This window comes from Ursus americanus, chromosome 26 (assembly GCF_024610735.1).
Source record: "Ursus americanus isolate L20-20 chromosome 26, mUrsAme1.1.p, whole genome shotgun sequence".
Taxonomy (NCBI): Eukaryota; Metazoa; Chordata; class Mammalia; order Carnivora; family Ursidae; genus Ursus; species Ursus americanus.
Genome location: NC_142152.1, coordinates 18,104,028 through 18,119,580, shown reverse-complemented (window position 1 = coordinate 18,119,580; position 15,553 = coordinate 18,104,028). Strand labels below are relative to the sequence as shown.

Here is a 15,553-nt window from a genome sequence, read left to right as displayed (position 1 = left end):
TCCTGTTGTGTGGATATCCCGGAATTCTAAAACAGGTGGTAACAAGGGCCTGCAGGGTGCAGCCTGGGTGATGGGTCCTCAACGTGAACCTCATCTATTTTGAGCTTCGTGAATCACAAAACAGGGAGTCAAATGCAGCCAAGAAAATGGCACCCCTGAGGAATGAGCAGATGGATTCCTGGGCCTGCCCCCATCTCAGGAAATCAGGGCTTTGGTCTGTCCCCCACCCCAACCTCTTCCCCCGTGGGGTGAGAGATAACAACATCCATCCCCCATTCTTTCTCCCCATGAGTCTGAGAGTCTGATGGGGATAAATGAATTAACGATTCTTAAGCTCCTTGCTTCTTGGTGTAAGTTGATGTATAAATCCAAGGAAATAGGATGAGCTTAACTCCTTACAATAATCAGCACTCAGAAGAGGAAACTGCACATTTGTATTTTTAAAGAAAAACTAGAGGCAGGTGAAAAAAAAAATCTGAGCACTCCTGAGGTAGCAGGAGGATTGTCTGCCATTGTCTGTGGGGTCTCTCCCTCCCTTTCGCACCGTTTCTGTCTCCAGACCCCTGCGTCAAGAGAGCCTGTGATGGATGGACGGATGGCTGTGCCTTGTCGGGGTGTTTCACCACTATTTCCCTTGGGGCAGACTGTCTGTTTCAGAGCACAGCCTCCCGAAAGATGGTATCTCTTGCAAACTCGACAGCTAACAGCTCCTCTCTTTGTATATTTCCCCAAAGAAGAACTGTCTTAATCTGTTTTTTATATGGCATATTTTATTATAATCCATATATGACTTGCAGGTTCCCAGTCCTCCACCCTAAGCCAAAAAACGCATGAAGAGTCAGAGGCTCCGTGAGCCTGTGACATCCAGGCGTTTGCATTTTTAAATGGCCTGGGATTTAATTACTCACTGCGTTCCCATGTTGCACTTTCGGGCTCATCTCGCCTGCATCCTGTTAATGAGCTCAGTGGCTCCAACAACCCAGTGGAAGCTTTGCTTGCAGTGTGTTGGGTGGCAGGCTTGGGGCACCTGTGTCAGAAGCCTGTGGCTTTGGTTTCCACCCGAGACGATGGCTGCCCTGTCCACAGCCCTAGATAGAAGCCACTGCTCTTCTCTGACATTTTTTTTCTTTAATTCATACATTTCTTTCCTTCCTTCTTCTTCTTCTTCTTTTTTTTAAAAAGACTTTCTGTGCTTCAATCCTTGTTTGTCTAAGAGGTTTTTTCTTATTTGGAAACCGATTTGCTTCGGTTTGCACAGAAGCTGTCTCTGGTGTGATGGATCGTGCTGGAAGTCACCCAAGGAGTATCTCTGTTCCCAATTAGAAGTGGAGGTAGAGCTGCTTACGGGGGCCCAGGGAGGCGGCTGGCTTGGGTGACAGCTGCTGCCGCTCTGGAGAGAATAACGATCCGTGGGTTTGTATCCTTGTGTATAAAATCAGGCTAATTTAAAGATGAATTATGTGTGGGTTTTGGACCATTTTCTTTTAATGCTCAATGTCTGATGGCTCTTGTCAGGTGATGTGGTCCCCAAATTTGTGTGAGGGTCAAAATGAGTACACTTAGAAAGAATGACTAAATCCTACGTCTAGATGGACTGTATTAGAATAAAACAATCAGTGCAGTCCCTAAGGGCTCAACAGGGAGCGTGCCTAGGACGTACGTTGTGCAAGAGCTTGGACTTGGTACCCTGTTTTTCCCTTCACTCGGGGACCTCCTGTGGTCAGGGGCCAGGGAATGTACCCTCTGCTGGTTTGTTGGGAGGGCACCGGTTAGCCTGTCATTCTGACCTTGCAAGCCTTACCCAGAGTGCTCTGAAACCAGGGTTTGCCAGTGGTCAGCTAGAACGCTGTCCCGGAAGGGTGCTCCGCTGGGTATGAAGAAGGCAACATTAAGAACCATATTTAATGTCCTTCCATTTTTTTGGGGAAACAAAATCATAGTACACGTTACTTAAGGGTAGAAACCTGCACTAATATGGTAGCCGTAACCACATGTGGCCGTGGAACACTTGAAATACGGCTAATCTGAATTGAGAGGTGCTGTAAGTATAAAATAAACACCAGATTTTTGAAGACTCAATGCAAATCAAAGAATGCAAAATATTGAATTAATTTTCTTATATTCGTTACATGTGGAGATGATAATGTTTTGGATATAGTGGGTTAGAAAAAATATATTAAAATTAATCGCACCTGTTGCTCTTTTTTAAAATGTGGCTGCTGGAAAGCTTAAAATTATGTAAATTATGTGGCTTGCATGATATTTCTATTGGACAGGGCTGCTGTCCCATTAAAATTAGGATCATTCTAACTTCGGCACTAATAAATTGTAGCATTTATAGGGCACTTGGACCATCCCAGACTCTTTACATATATGATCTAATTTTGAATTACAAGTTTTGAAGAGAAAAACCAAAACCCAAACAAAAATTGATATGCTTCATTTTCCACTCTGTTTCCGTGCTTCCATGCTGACTTTTTGGGGAATCTTTCAGGGTTTCTTTATTACCTTGTTTTAGTTTCACACCAACACTACGGAATATTGTGGTCATCCTCACTTAACATGTAAGGGAACAGAGACTCAGAGGTCTAAGGCACTAGCCCGTGGTCCTTTCATTAATACATGGCCGGGCTAGAGCACGACTCCAGGGCTGTCTGGGCAGCACTTCTAGGAGCCAATCAAATGCTGTGGTAATTAGGCAAGGATAATGCCACGGAGTTTCTCCATGACCCTGGGAAGGGCTCCTTATCTTTCTGTGCTACACTTTCCTCCCCGGGGGACTGGACTCTAGATGCTACTGGAAGTCCCTTCTGGCTCTTTGTGCATGGGGAGTCCATCTCACTGTTCCCGGTTTGGTTCTTTTATCTCTCTTGGTGCTTCAACTGTGCCCGTTTGGTAAATGACCAGAGGACCAAGAGAGTAGACTGAATTATGGGAAAACAGGATGGAGGACTATTTAGCGGGGGAGGAAGGAGAAGTAGGAGGAGGAGGAGGAGGAAGTTCACAGTGGAGGGAAAGTTCCGTGTGGGGTCAACACTGTGGCAGAAGGGGTGAACACTACGTGGGGACGTTCATACACAGCAGAGCCCAGAGCCATGACACCAACCTGCCCTCAGCCGCAGCAAAGAGCTGTCTTTTATCTTGAAATATGAAAACTGTGGAGAGAGCGTGGGGATGCCGTGGAAATGCACAAAGGTTTGGAAAAGGACTTTTCGAGGAAAAACCAAAGAGAAAAAAAGCGACGTCTGTACAAGCTTGAAAGTATGTCAATGGGTGGTGGGGGCAGATTGGGGTCAGGGCTAGGCTTCGCCCCCAGACAGCTATGTGATATTAAGCAAGTTCTACACTTCACCAAGGGCATCGTCCTTCTCTGTGAAATGGGATAGTAACTGTGCTCGCCTCTTGGGGGGCGGTGGGATTAAGCAGCCCGCAGAAATAGCAGCCGCCGCATTTTGAACGTTCAGTGTGTGCCGAGCACCCCGCAGGTACGCCAGCACCGCAGGGCCCCCTGGGGCTCAGCCCGGCCCGCACGCTGCTAAGAAGGGTGATGCTGATCTTAATGGCATCCAGGAAAGATCGTTGGGCTGCATTCTTGTGCTGCTGTGTGGCTTCCTGTGAAGTTACTGAACTTCTCTGAGCCTCAGGTCCCACTTTTATAAAATGACATGATTAAAGCAGATGATCTGTAGGGCTTTTTTCATCTCTAAAATGCTGTGTGATTCTGGAAATAGGATTTAGGTAGTGTTGAGAGGCTAAAGGGAATACTAAGATATCAACTTCAAATGTATATATGTGATTATCGTGAAGTTTAAAGGATGGTGACCAGCTGTTCTCTCCTGACTGAGGATGGGACATGAGGCAACACGCTTTAATTGTTTTATATTAGACGTTTGGAAGCCTTTTTTTTGACTTGGGAGAAGGAGTAATATGTCATCAGAGCAGGCTCTGGAGTTGCACGCTCTGAACTCATTAAAGCAGGCAGTGGACTGTTTTCCTGACACTCAGCTTCCATGTAACTTCATCGCCTAGGCCTTCCCTGACCCCCTGATCTAAGGCAAACCCCCACTGTAGTCTCCGTTCACCTTGCACTCCGTTGTTTTCCTCCATCGCCCTTATGACAATTTGTCGTTAAGTATTTATGTTGTATGCAGTGTATAATGTCTGACTCTCCGGATTTTAAGCCACCTGCAGGCCAGGACTGTGTTTACCTGGTGCACTTCCTGGGTGCCTAGCTGTAGCAGAGTGGTTCTCTGTAAATATTTCTCGAATGAATTGGTGTGTGGATGAGTTTCAGGGTGGTTGATTTGGTGATAGTATTTCTCGATGGAGGTGGAGCTTCTGCTTGCCTTCTTCGGTAAGAGAAATCCTAGACGTTGTTGTCTCTCCAGGGACTTTAGATACTGTTTCTCCCTCCCGCCATCTTCTTCTGGGGACTGGTCACTTGCAGGTGTGGATTTCTTCAGTTTTAACGAGATACCCTAGTGTCTCTTTCTTGTGGACTGGCCAGCCTTCATCTGGTTCTGAGGAGCTGGAAGGGGTCGGTAGATGTCTGTGTGAGAGCAGGCTGGACTGTGCTGGTGATTTCCATTTCTGCCCTGTCCCCCCACCCTCCACCCCATCCACTCTTCATCCTGTGGCAGGAAGCTGACCTTGGTGTGCTGTGTCAATGAGACTCCCTTGCCCTCTGGTGTCTAGTTGAGGTTGGCCGATGGGAGGGAGAGCAGGAAGACGAGGATGGAAAGAGAGTTTGGGCCATGTGTCTCTTTACCTTGGTTCTCTCTTTCATGAGCTCATTGAGGCTGCAAGCCACAGATCTTTCCGGAGTCTTACAAACACTCTCCCTCTGGCCCTCCAGGAATAGAAGTGGTAGTGATTCCCCACTCTTAACTCTCGGGGGTGCTTCGCCTTTCCATGTAGTTCTCTTATTCCTGCCCACACCGCTGTAAATTGTCCCTACGCTCAACTGTCAATTCCCCCATACACGTGGGCCATTCCCTTCCCCTGGCTGTTTTCTAGGGGACCAGTTGCTCGTATTCTTGTATTCATCTTACCTGATAACAGGATAGGGGCCACGCATCTAATTGCTGGGGGGGGGGGTATGAGGTACAGGATCAAAGGAGAGATCGGAGGAATGTTTCATAGCAAATCCAAGTAGGATCACCTATACCTGAGGTTTCTGCTTTTAATTTAACAAAAACAAAAACAATCTTCCTTTGGGTTGAGAGTTTGGGGGGAATCTTGAGAAAGTTCAGCTTCTTTCTCAGGTCTCTTTCAGACAGGGCTGACTCTGGCTGCCACTTCTCGGCTGGCCCCATGACCTCAAGCCCCAGGTAACCGACCAAACTCTGACATTTCCAGAAAAAGTGCCCTGCTGTGCAGGCATTCGGCTCCCAGCTACTGAGCTGGGGCCCATTAGGCATCCGTGCTCCCTCTTCTCTTCCCTTGGCTTTAGTGGTCTTTGTATCCCTTGATGAGAACGGCCTCTTTGGGGTTGAAATAGCTTCTCATGGAACAGCCTGGGGCAGCCAGCATGGCTGAGGGGAGGTCATGGAGTTACCAGGCGAGGCTTGGGGTAAAGGGAGAGAATACTAAGATTTGAGCTAACATTGCTGTATTGCTGTAGAATTTTCAAAGTATTTTCACGTGAAGAGACATATTTATGCCCCACAAAACGGCTCTGTGGGGGTACGGGCATTGTTATCCTCACTTTGTAGATGTAGAACAGGGCTCTGGGGTCGTTGAGTGCCTTGCTCACTGTCGCTGTCTGTCTGGTGCCCTTGTGCGCTGCCGTCTGTGAGGCTCTGGGCAGGGTTGGGCTCTGTCTCTGGGCCTGCGAGCAGGAGATGGGCAAGCCAGACCCAACTCCAGGGTTCCTGTTTCTCCCAGAGGAGACAGCGCAGGCTGCCTCTAGCCCTACCTGGAGCTCCGGTTCCTGCGTGTCCTCAAGGGCCACCCCCTGTCCCCCCTGGTCCTCCTGTCCCCCCGGCTTCTAATGGCCTGACCCTGCTTCTCTGTCCTTACTTTGCAGAAGTGGAGCTGCCCCTGAAGAAGGATGGCTTCACGTCAGAAAGCACCACCCTGGAAGCCTTGCTCCGTGGAGAGGGTGTGGAGAAGAAGGCGGATGCCAGAGAGGAGGAAAGCATGCAGGAAATACAGGTATTTCCATGCCTGCCGTGGGGGTTGCGTCTGGAATGTGAGCCCTGTGCTTCCGAGAGTCCCACGTGGGCTTGTCTTTTCCCCCCAGACCCCTGTACACGGCTGCGGCTGGGAGCTTTGTGGGTTCCTTTCTGCTGTGACTGGTCCTCCAGGACAAGTTCTCACCCCTCTCTCTCGGGGTCCCATGTAGCCATTCAAAATATATTTTTCTGGCCTGCTGTGTGCCAGGTGCCAGGCTAGGTCCTGGGGACACGATGGGGAGCAAAACCGACGGAGTCCTCACCCCGGGGGAGAGGACAGTCCATAGTTCAGGCTTGAAACCTCGGGGTCGGCTACACCAGCTTGAGCCCAGCGAGCCACTGCCTTCCTCACACCCCTTCCTCACACCCCGTCCTCACACCCTGTCCTCAGCGCTGCCCTCTCCTCCTCCAAGGCCAGTGTAGGAGTCACCCTCCAGGCGGGGCTGGTGGCTCTGGTCCCCGCTGGTTTCCTGCCCTCTGTTCCCGGCACTACTGAGGCTCTCGCTACTCACAAGCGTAAGGGTGCGCTCTGACGGGTTTGGATTGATTCGTCTTGAATCTCTGTTGTCGAATACAATGGTTGGCATGGAGTACTGTAGTAATATTAATTAATATAAATATTAAACAATAGTATTAATAATTAAATACGATTCAATTATTAAAATCAAATTACATTGATAGTAACTGTATATTTTATTACACTTTATATTTTATGTGATACATATCACGTATTACATATTTATTAATTGCATATCCAACGTAATGTTTAGTATTTGCATATTCATTTATTGACAGTATAATTAAAGTAATAACAGTTACGTTTCTGGTTTGCTTCATGAGTGCCATCGGTGCATTCCATTGAGTCAGGGGCCATGCGGTTGTGCTCCCGTTGTCCCCTTGGGGCCTTGCACATGCCTGGCAGAGCCGAGTCTCAATAAAGATGTAGGATGAAGCCGCGAACTGGCCTCCTTCTCCGCCATCACTGTGTGCAGACGAGCGCTCAGGTCCTTTCCGTGTCACAACATGGCTAATATCGGTTGTCTCCGCTCCCCAGAGCTACGGCCCTCGCGAAGGTCCTTAATTGCTGTGACCTCCATGTGCCGGGTGCACCTTGGAGTCATCTGCCACTCCCGTCTTTCTGTCGCACCCAGCGTCCGGTTCCTCCCGCCAACTGTGCCCACAACCCAAATCCAGAGCACAGGCTCCTCTTACCGTGTCCCCCCGCGACTGCCCCGGTCCCGGCCACTGTCATCTCTTGTCTGAATGGCTGCAATTGCTTTCTAAACGGTGTCCCTGCCGATGGCTGAGAGGGGGCCCTTTAGACCTAAGTCAGATCCTGTTTTTCCTGTGCGCCAAACCCGACATAGGTCTTGTTCCCCTAGAATAAAAGTCAAGGCCCTGTGACCTCTCTGACCCCGTTGCTGGGCCTCTCCCTTGCTCATCTTGCTGCAGGCCCACTGACCTCATTTTGTTCCTTCTTGAACACACCAGGTGCTCTGTTGCCTCGGGGTTTTGCTTGGCCTGTTTCCTCTGCCTGCAGGGTCCTCACCCCAGACATCAGCTGGGCCCTCACCCTCATCTTCTTCAATTTGTGTCTCTTCCTCTCTATGACGTTGACCCTGACCCTGACCCTGTGTGTACCACCGCTTCCTGTGCCCTCCCCGCCCTCCAGATCCCCTGATTCCTTTACTCTGCTTTCCTTTGCTTTTTCTTTTTTCCCATGGCTTTGATCGCTAACAGACTTCGTAATTTGCTGATTTATTATGTTACTGTGTATTTTCTGTTTTCTTCCAATGGGATGTAAACTCAAGGGTGGGATGCTTTGCCTTGCTCACTAACATATCTGAAGCAGGCCAACAGTGCCCAGCGCACAGTAGGTGCACAGTAAGTGTCTGTTGAAGGGATGTACGAGTGACCAGATTCCTGGGAGTCGCCGCGTATGGCAGTCCGTTCCTGCTCCGACATGTCCCACTGTGCTAGCTGATCTTTCGTCCTGAAAGAGAGCTCTGCTTGTGCCAGATCCCTGTTGAAAAAACTTAGCTGGAACACTTGTATCCTACTTGGTAAATCCAAAATGGCGAGAGCGATCTTCTTGGGCCTCCTCTCTGCTCCTAACCTAGTTTTCGGGCTTCTTTTCTCCCACTTCTGTGCTCCCTCTGTTCTTCAGTCTTCTCTCCTCTGTGCCTGTGGTCGTGCCATGTCCTCTACCTGTGGAACTTTTCTTCTACTCTACGTGCACAAATTCCCCCATCGTCAGGCTCAGCCCCAATGCCACCCTCCCCAGGAAGCCTTTCTTGATCATCCCAGAGCCAGAGGGATCCTTTTTGTCACTGGCATTTAGGCTGCCTCATCCTTTCTTCTTTCATACTTTATTTTTTTCTGTTCATGTCCCTTCCCCTCCTTCCCCCCAGTTTTTGGACTATTCAGGTCTTTGAAGTTAAGGTGTGTCACATCTGTATTGTGTAGTTAGTGTCATTTCACTGAATCAGTGGATGGGACAGAACCATTGCCCAGAAGCCCTGACACTCTACTGACAGGTAACCTCTTAACCCTTTCAAGCTGGTGGTGGGTTTGAGGTCCTCTCAAGCAGCATTGGGCCAATGTACGGGCCATCACTATGGAATCATCACCATCACCATCACCCCTGACGTAAAACAGAACATCTACTACGTGCAGAGCATGGGTCTGCCATCTTCCATGCTAGAAACTGAAACCAGGGCTATAAGCCAAACGAGTTCACGTGTTCTTATCAGCTTTGGTTATTAAAGTACATATGTAGTAAATGGATTATATTTGTTCATTTTTTCATTCACTCATTCAACCACAGTTTATTAGAGTGTCTCCTCTGAGCACGTACTGTGCTAGTTTCTGGGGAGACAGAGAAACCAAGAGAGAGCAGTCCCATCTGTTGATACTTGTATTCTGGTATGACATACAGACAGAAAACAAGTACACAAAGGAAATAATTGCATTTCAGGATAAATGACCATGAAAAGAACAGTGTATGAGGATTCAGTATAAGAGGAGGGACAGATTCTAGGGAGTGTCCTAAGGGAGGTAAGGGATTTAACCTCAGTCCTAAGAGATGAGAAGGAGCAAGCAAAGTGAGGATGTGGGGAAGAGCTTTCTGGGCAGAGGAACAGTGTGCTTGAAGGCCTTGAGATAGGTCTGAGCTTGTGGTTTTGAAAGAACAGACAGAAGATGCAGAACTCATACAACTCAATTAACAAAACACCAAACGATTCAATTACAAAATGGGCAGAGGACCTGAACATTTTTCCAAAGAAGACACGCAGATGGCCAACAGGCACGTGAAAAGATGCTCAACATCACTCATCATCAAGGAGATGCGAATCAAACCACAGCGAGGTCACCCCACACCTGTCAGGGTGGCTGTTATCAAAAGACAAGAAATAGCGAGTGTTGGTGAGCATGTGGAGGAAAGAAACCCTCGTGCACGGGTGGTGAGAATGTAAACTGGTGCAGTGACTTTGGAAAATGTATGGAGGTTCCTCAGAAAATTAAAATGGAACCATCATATGACCTACAAGTCTACTTCCAGGTATCTATCTGAAGAAAATGAAAACACTAGTTCAAAAAGATACGCACCCTTATGTTTGCTGCAGCATTATTTCCAATAGCTTAGGCATGGAAACAATCTAAATGTCCATCGATGGATGGATGGATGGATGAAGAAGATGTGGTACATACACGCAATGGAATACTACTTAGCCATTAAAAAGAATGAAGTCTTACCATTTGCGACAACATGGATGGCCCTTGAGGACATTATGTTAAGTGAAATAAATCGGAAAAAGTCAAAAACCACATGGTTTCGCTTATATATAGAATCTAAAAAACCAAACCAAACCCAGACTTATAGATACAGAGAACAGATTGATGTTGCCGGAGAGGAGGGGGGGTTGGGAGGGTGTGAAGTGGATGAAGGGGACTAAGAAGTACAAACTTCTGGTTATAAAGTAAGTCAGGGGGTGTAATGTACAGCATGTGGAATGTAGTCAATAACATTGTATTAATTTTGTAGGGTGACAGATGGTAACTAGACTCACTGTGGTGACCATTTCGCAATGCCTATAAATGTCAAATCACTGTGTCGTTCACCTGAAACTAATGTAATATTGCATGTCAATTATACATCAATAAATAAAAAGAAAAAGAAAAAAAGAGAAAAAAGAAAGAAGGCTAGAGCAGAGTGCCAGGGAGAGAAGGGCCTAGGATGGAGCGGGAGGGTTGGGCTGCGTCCAACCGCTCCGGCCTCTCAGGACATGGAGGAGGCACTTGATTTCATGGTGATGAAGAAGGAAGCCATTTTAACTAGGGCAGCAAATTTATGTTTCCTCAAGATCCCTCTGGCTGCTGCCTGGAAAAGAGACTGGATGCAGGGCCGACGGAAGAAGGAGGGAAATCAGAAGGTTTTTACAGCGTTCCAGGCTAGAGATAATGGAGTCTTTTAAAGGCATTCCTTCTTCTTTTTTAAACACAACCACAAACAATTGTTATCATCACTGTAAAGACTGTTTAGAGTAACAGGGAGAAAAGTTATTTTAAAATGTGTTTATTTTCCAGATAGTGTCCTTGGACAGGGAATGCAAGTATGTTAGTGGGGGTCAGCTGCATCTTAGTTGGACCCCTGCCCTTCACTCCTCTGCACAGGACCCCCCCTCTGCTTCCTGAGTCCTGAAGGCATGCTTTGTTTGTTAGGAGCTCCTGGCTCCTCCCTGGTTATGTAGAGAGGCTTCTGGGTGTCAGAGCCACGTTGTCGCAGGAAATACAAACACACTGGGGAGGCTGCTGTCACATCGGGGCACAGACTAGGGGTTCTCAAGATGCAGGGAGACCAATGGGAAAGGGAAGGAGAAGTCTGTTTACTTCCGGACATTGAGGCCATGTGGCGGGCACTGCTAGAGACCAGCTCAGCTGCCTTCACCAGGTTTTCCCTCCCAACCCGGGGTCCATGTTGCAGGTCATAAATACCTGAATGATAAAAATGAGAGTGGAGTCAGATTGTACGACATGCCAGAAGCCAGGACCTTTAAATTCAAGGCCCTTGGAACTCACCGTGATTAAATGACTTCAAGACCCAGAAGTTGGCGAGACAGCTGTTTGAACAGCGACAACAGTCATAACAACAACACCTCATCTTTATACTGCATCTTTTCAATGAAGTCTGCAGGTGTTTGACTTGTCATTATCTTGCCTGACTTTCACTTGTGTCCCCACCTATGGTTCAGGAAGCCAAGATGCAGAGAGCCTAGGTGGCTTGATGGGGATCTGGGCCAACGTTTCCTCGCTATGGGCCAGAGGGCATGTTTAGAAGACAGCACTAATCTGTTAGATGGTTGTGGTCAGCGCAGAGACCCCCGAGTGCTGTCAGCTGATGGCTTCCCAAGGAAGCCTAGTAGAGAAGCTGGAGGGGAAGGACTTGTAATCAGCAGTGTCCTGACTCCCGTGATTAGGAGAGAACTCTGACAAGAAGGCATGGGAGATGGTCCCTGGAAACTCACCCCTGGGCTTTCTGCTTGGAGGACAGGCCAGAGGTGTTGTCTGGGAAGCCACTTGAACAGTGATGATGATACCACATGTCAGTACAGCGTGTGCTGCTTCTAAGCCTTTTCATAGCTTGTGTCATTGTCACCCTGTCACAAGTGTGGGTGGATGCTGATGCTGTTATCCTGTATAATACAGTGCCTGCCCTCCTTTCTAGCCTCTTCTTATGCAGGTCTCTCACTGAGTCACTGAGCTCTAGTCACCCTGGCCTCTTTCGGCAATATGGACAAGCCATGTTCGTTTCCCTCCTTGCTCATGCTGTTCCCTCTGCCTAGAATACTCCCTGCCTGCCCTTGGTCCCCATTCCCAAGGCTAGTCTTTGCTCATCCTTCACATCTCAACTCACTTAGGTCACATCCTCAGGGAAGCCTTTCCTAACCCTCAGATTAGGTAAAATGCCCTCTAATAGCCTCTCGGAGCAGCTTGCACTTGGCTGTCACTGTTTATGGCAGTTGTAACTATATGGACTTGGGTGTTATTTGAATCTGTCCTCCCTTCACTATACTGTAGAGTCCTGTAGGGCAAGGACTGTAGTCGTTCTGGGGCTTGTCTAGCACAGTGCCTGCCATATAGTCTTCACTGACCCAATGTTTGTTGATTGAATGAATACATGAATTCCTATTTTATAATTGGGGAAACGGAAGCATGAAGAGAGGATGACTCCCCCGAGGTTGCCCAGTGAGGCCATAAAGAAGCTCCTACGGCTCCTGACATCGAGTCCCGTGAGCTCCATGGCCCTTCTCCTTATCCCACTTTCAGTCTGGGGAGCTGGGTCCTCTGCCACAACCTTTCATTTCCCCCTTAAACCTAAAGGTACACACTTTACCTGCCCTGCCCTCCCCGCAAAGGGAGTGAAGTGTACAGGTCCCTGCAGGAAGGGTCTAGCTTACAATCTTCAGACACATGGCTGAGAAACGACCAGGAAACTCTGACCTGATGAACCTGACTTGACTTTGGCCATGGAGTCACCGTATGACCTCAGGCAATTAAGACTGTTTTTCGCCTCAGTTTATTCACCTGTAAAATGGAAATTGGATTCTCGGCTGCTGTGTGAATCACAGACCTGTTGGAGAGAGATGATTAAATTCATGATCTTTAAGCTTCATTACAACTAATGTGCTGTAATGAAAATCCATTTTTCTTTAAAAAAAACAATGGATGATTAAGAACAACACATTAATGTCAAATTCTGGTCAGATGAACAGGAAGTTACTCGTTTTCATCAAACAGGGCAGGGTTCCAGAATGGCAGAGAAAGGAGGAACGTATTTTCATATTTAGGAACAAAAGAAAAATTACATTAAAAAAGTAAGTTTTGAAAAACATCTTGGGTCCACATAGAAAAGCGCCCCTTCCAGAATATTCTCTTTTTAGAAAATGTTTTTTGGGTAAAAAGAGTTGAAAAAAGTCAGTGTTCTGGGAGGATTAGGCTGGACGGGGCCCAGGGGTTTGAGAGAGTTGTTACCGCCAAGAGCTCAGACTCTGGGCAGCCTTTCCGAGGCCCTGCTTCCCCAGCAATGGCAGCGTCTTCACTTTGCTAGAACACAACAGAACAGACCTCCCGCCCCTCCCTCAAATTACCCTCTGATGGCTTCCTCCTTTGCATTTTTTTTCTCAGCCCTTCTGTGTATTTTCTTGTCATTTCAGAGGGTTTTGGAAAATGATGAAAATGTGGAAGAAGGAAACGAAGAAGAAGATTTAGAAGAGGATATTCCCAAGCGCAAGAATAGGACCAGAGGACGGGTAAGCCGGGGACGCCATGAGGGGGGGAAGAGTTAAGGGAGGCTGAGACCGGGAGAACAGCTGGGCCCTAGACCCAAAGTCCCACCACATAGTCTCTCACGTCCATGGTCTCCCTTGAAGAGTACTCAGAGAGGAAGCACTCCAGAAGAGCCCTGATCCCAGGTGATAGCCTGTAAGAGTTCAGAGCTGGCCAGAGGGAGAGGAGGAGGGAGAGGGTGCCCTGAGGGGACAGTGAGGGTCCTGGGAGGATTGGGGTGGGGTCCCGGGAGGGTGGAGGAGGAGGAGAATGTGACTGTTGTGCCCATTGCTTGGTCTTACAAGAAGGCTGCGTTTTCCTGTCCCTGGGGCTGCCGCAGAATGACAGGGTCAGGGCACCTGCTTTGGGGTGCGCTTCACTAGGCGGAGTGTAGGATCACTCTGGGAAAGTGTGGGGCCCACGGCTAATGGTTTCCAAGTGGGGGCATGGGCTTTTGGTGTGCGCCCCGGATGTGGCAAGAGGAGGCCAGAAACCTGGGGCGTGGCTGAGGGGAGAGCCATGGTGGAAGGTATACGACTTATGGCAGCAGTCCTTGAGGGGAAGGACCCAAGCCTGGGCAGTGCTCTCAGGCGTGCAGGTTGCTCCTCCAGAGTTTTGGTGGTCACCCTCAGGGATCTGCAAGGGCATCTGACAATGATAATGAGGTGGAGAGGGACCTCCAGAGGTCAGCTTGCTTGCCGCCTAGAGAATTAGGATGAGGCCTTCTGGCTCCCTCAGGTTCTAGGCCGGACCCTTACCCCTCTCAGCCACGGGTGCCCTGTGGGTTTGGGTCTGGGGCTAATTGCAGCACGCCTCTCTGTTCCTATGTTTCTTGTGCTTTAGTACCCATCAGAGGCACCAGGAGAGCCTATCGAAATGCAGATTCCTAGGACCCACTCCCAGAAGTTCTGATTGAGGAGGTCTAGGGTAAGGTCCAGAAAGCTGTATTAGGAGCAAATTCCCAGGTGACGGGTGTAAGCGGTCCAGTGCTGCCCGCATTGAGCTCGGATGCTCTGACTTGTTGGCAGGGGCTGGCGTTTCTCAGGCTGGACAGGGCAGCCCTCTGATCTTGTACGCCTTCTATATGGCCAGCCAGCTTCAGCAACGAGATCGTTTTATTTGTTCTTGACTCCCACTTTTTGTTGGTGTGTGTATTTAATTTTTGGGAGAATATCTGAAAGGAAGTCCTAGACATTTTATCATTTAACCTGCACATACCTCAATGTAGATCTCTAACAAATAGCGTTCCCATACCCAATAAAAACAACAACTATTCTAATATCTACTCTCCAGTCCCTGATGATCTCCCTGGATTTTCTTAAAAATGCCTTTTTACAGTTGGCTTGTTTGAAACTTAGGCCTCTTTTTTTCTAGACATACGTCTTCCCTGCTCTACCCCACCATGCACACACATTTTTTTCTCCATGCTATTTATTTGTTAAAGAACTTGGGTGGTTTGTCTTGCAGAATTCCCCACGTTGGAGATTTGGTGGATGGGTGGTATTTAATGTATCCTCTTTATTTTCTGGAAACTGGTAGTTTGATTAGAGACTTGATTAGACTCAGGTTATTTGTGTATGTGTGTAAATATTTTTTTGGGGGGCAAGGGCCTGTCTCATGCTGCATCACATAAGGAGGCCGTCGGGAGGTACACATTGTCTAGCTGTCTGCTCTCGCTCGGGGTGGCGGGGGGGGGGATGGATCAGTGGATTCAGGCATTGTCAGCCTGATCTCTCCTTAGAAGGTTCCCCATCAAGGTTTCATCTAGCCGTTTCAGCAGCCGTCGATAATGCCTGGACTCATGACTTCATTGAGGGCCACAAAATAATGAACATCTAATTCCATCAGTAGAGGAAGCTTTAGATTTTCTGGGCCTTTTATGAACTTTAAGAGCTGTGTGCCTCCAGGCCTGCTTCCATCCCGTCCCTCAGCCCAAACCAAAGTTACTCGGGTAGATGGCAAAGAACGGTCCTCCTCACATCTTCTCCGCTCCCAACCTAAATCTAGATGATTAAACTTGGCAGTGCACGGATGTGAGCTGGGTGTCTCCT

At 48.3% G+C, this 15,553-nt stretch overlaps 1 protein-coding gene across 8 annotated transcripts in view; it reads left to right on the top strand.

The window, feature by feature from the left end:
* Positions 1–15,553, top strand: part of DPF3 (double PHD fingers 3) — a 247,751-nt gene that overhangs the window by 131,664 nt on the left and 100,534 nt on the right. For all 8 annotated transcript variants that reach the window (XR_015721812.1, XM_087856090.1, XM_087856094.1 and 5 more), the window contains 2 exons: positions 6,029–6,156; positions 13,391–13,486. Coding sequence is in view for 7 of the 8 variants with exons in the window: in XM_087856090.1 (XP_087712216.1) it covers positions 6,029–6,156; positions 13,391–13,486 (224 nt within the window). In the remaining variant the exon portion in view is untranslated. The remainder of the gene's footprint in view (positions 1–6,028; positions 6,157–13,390; positions 13,487–15,553) is intronic.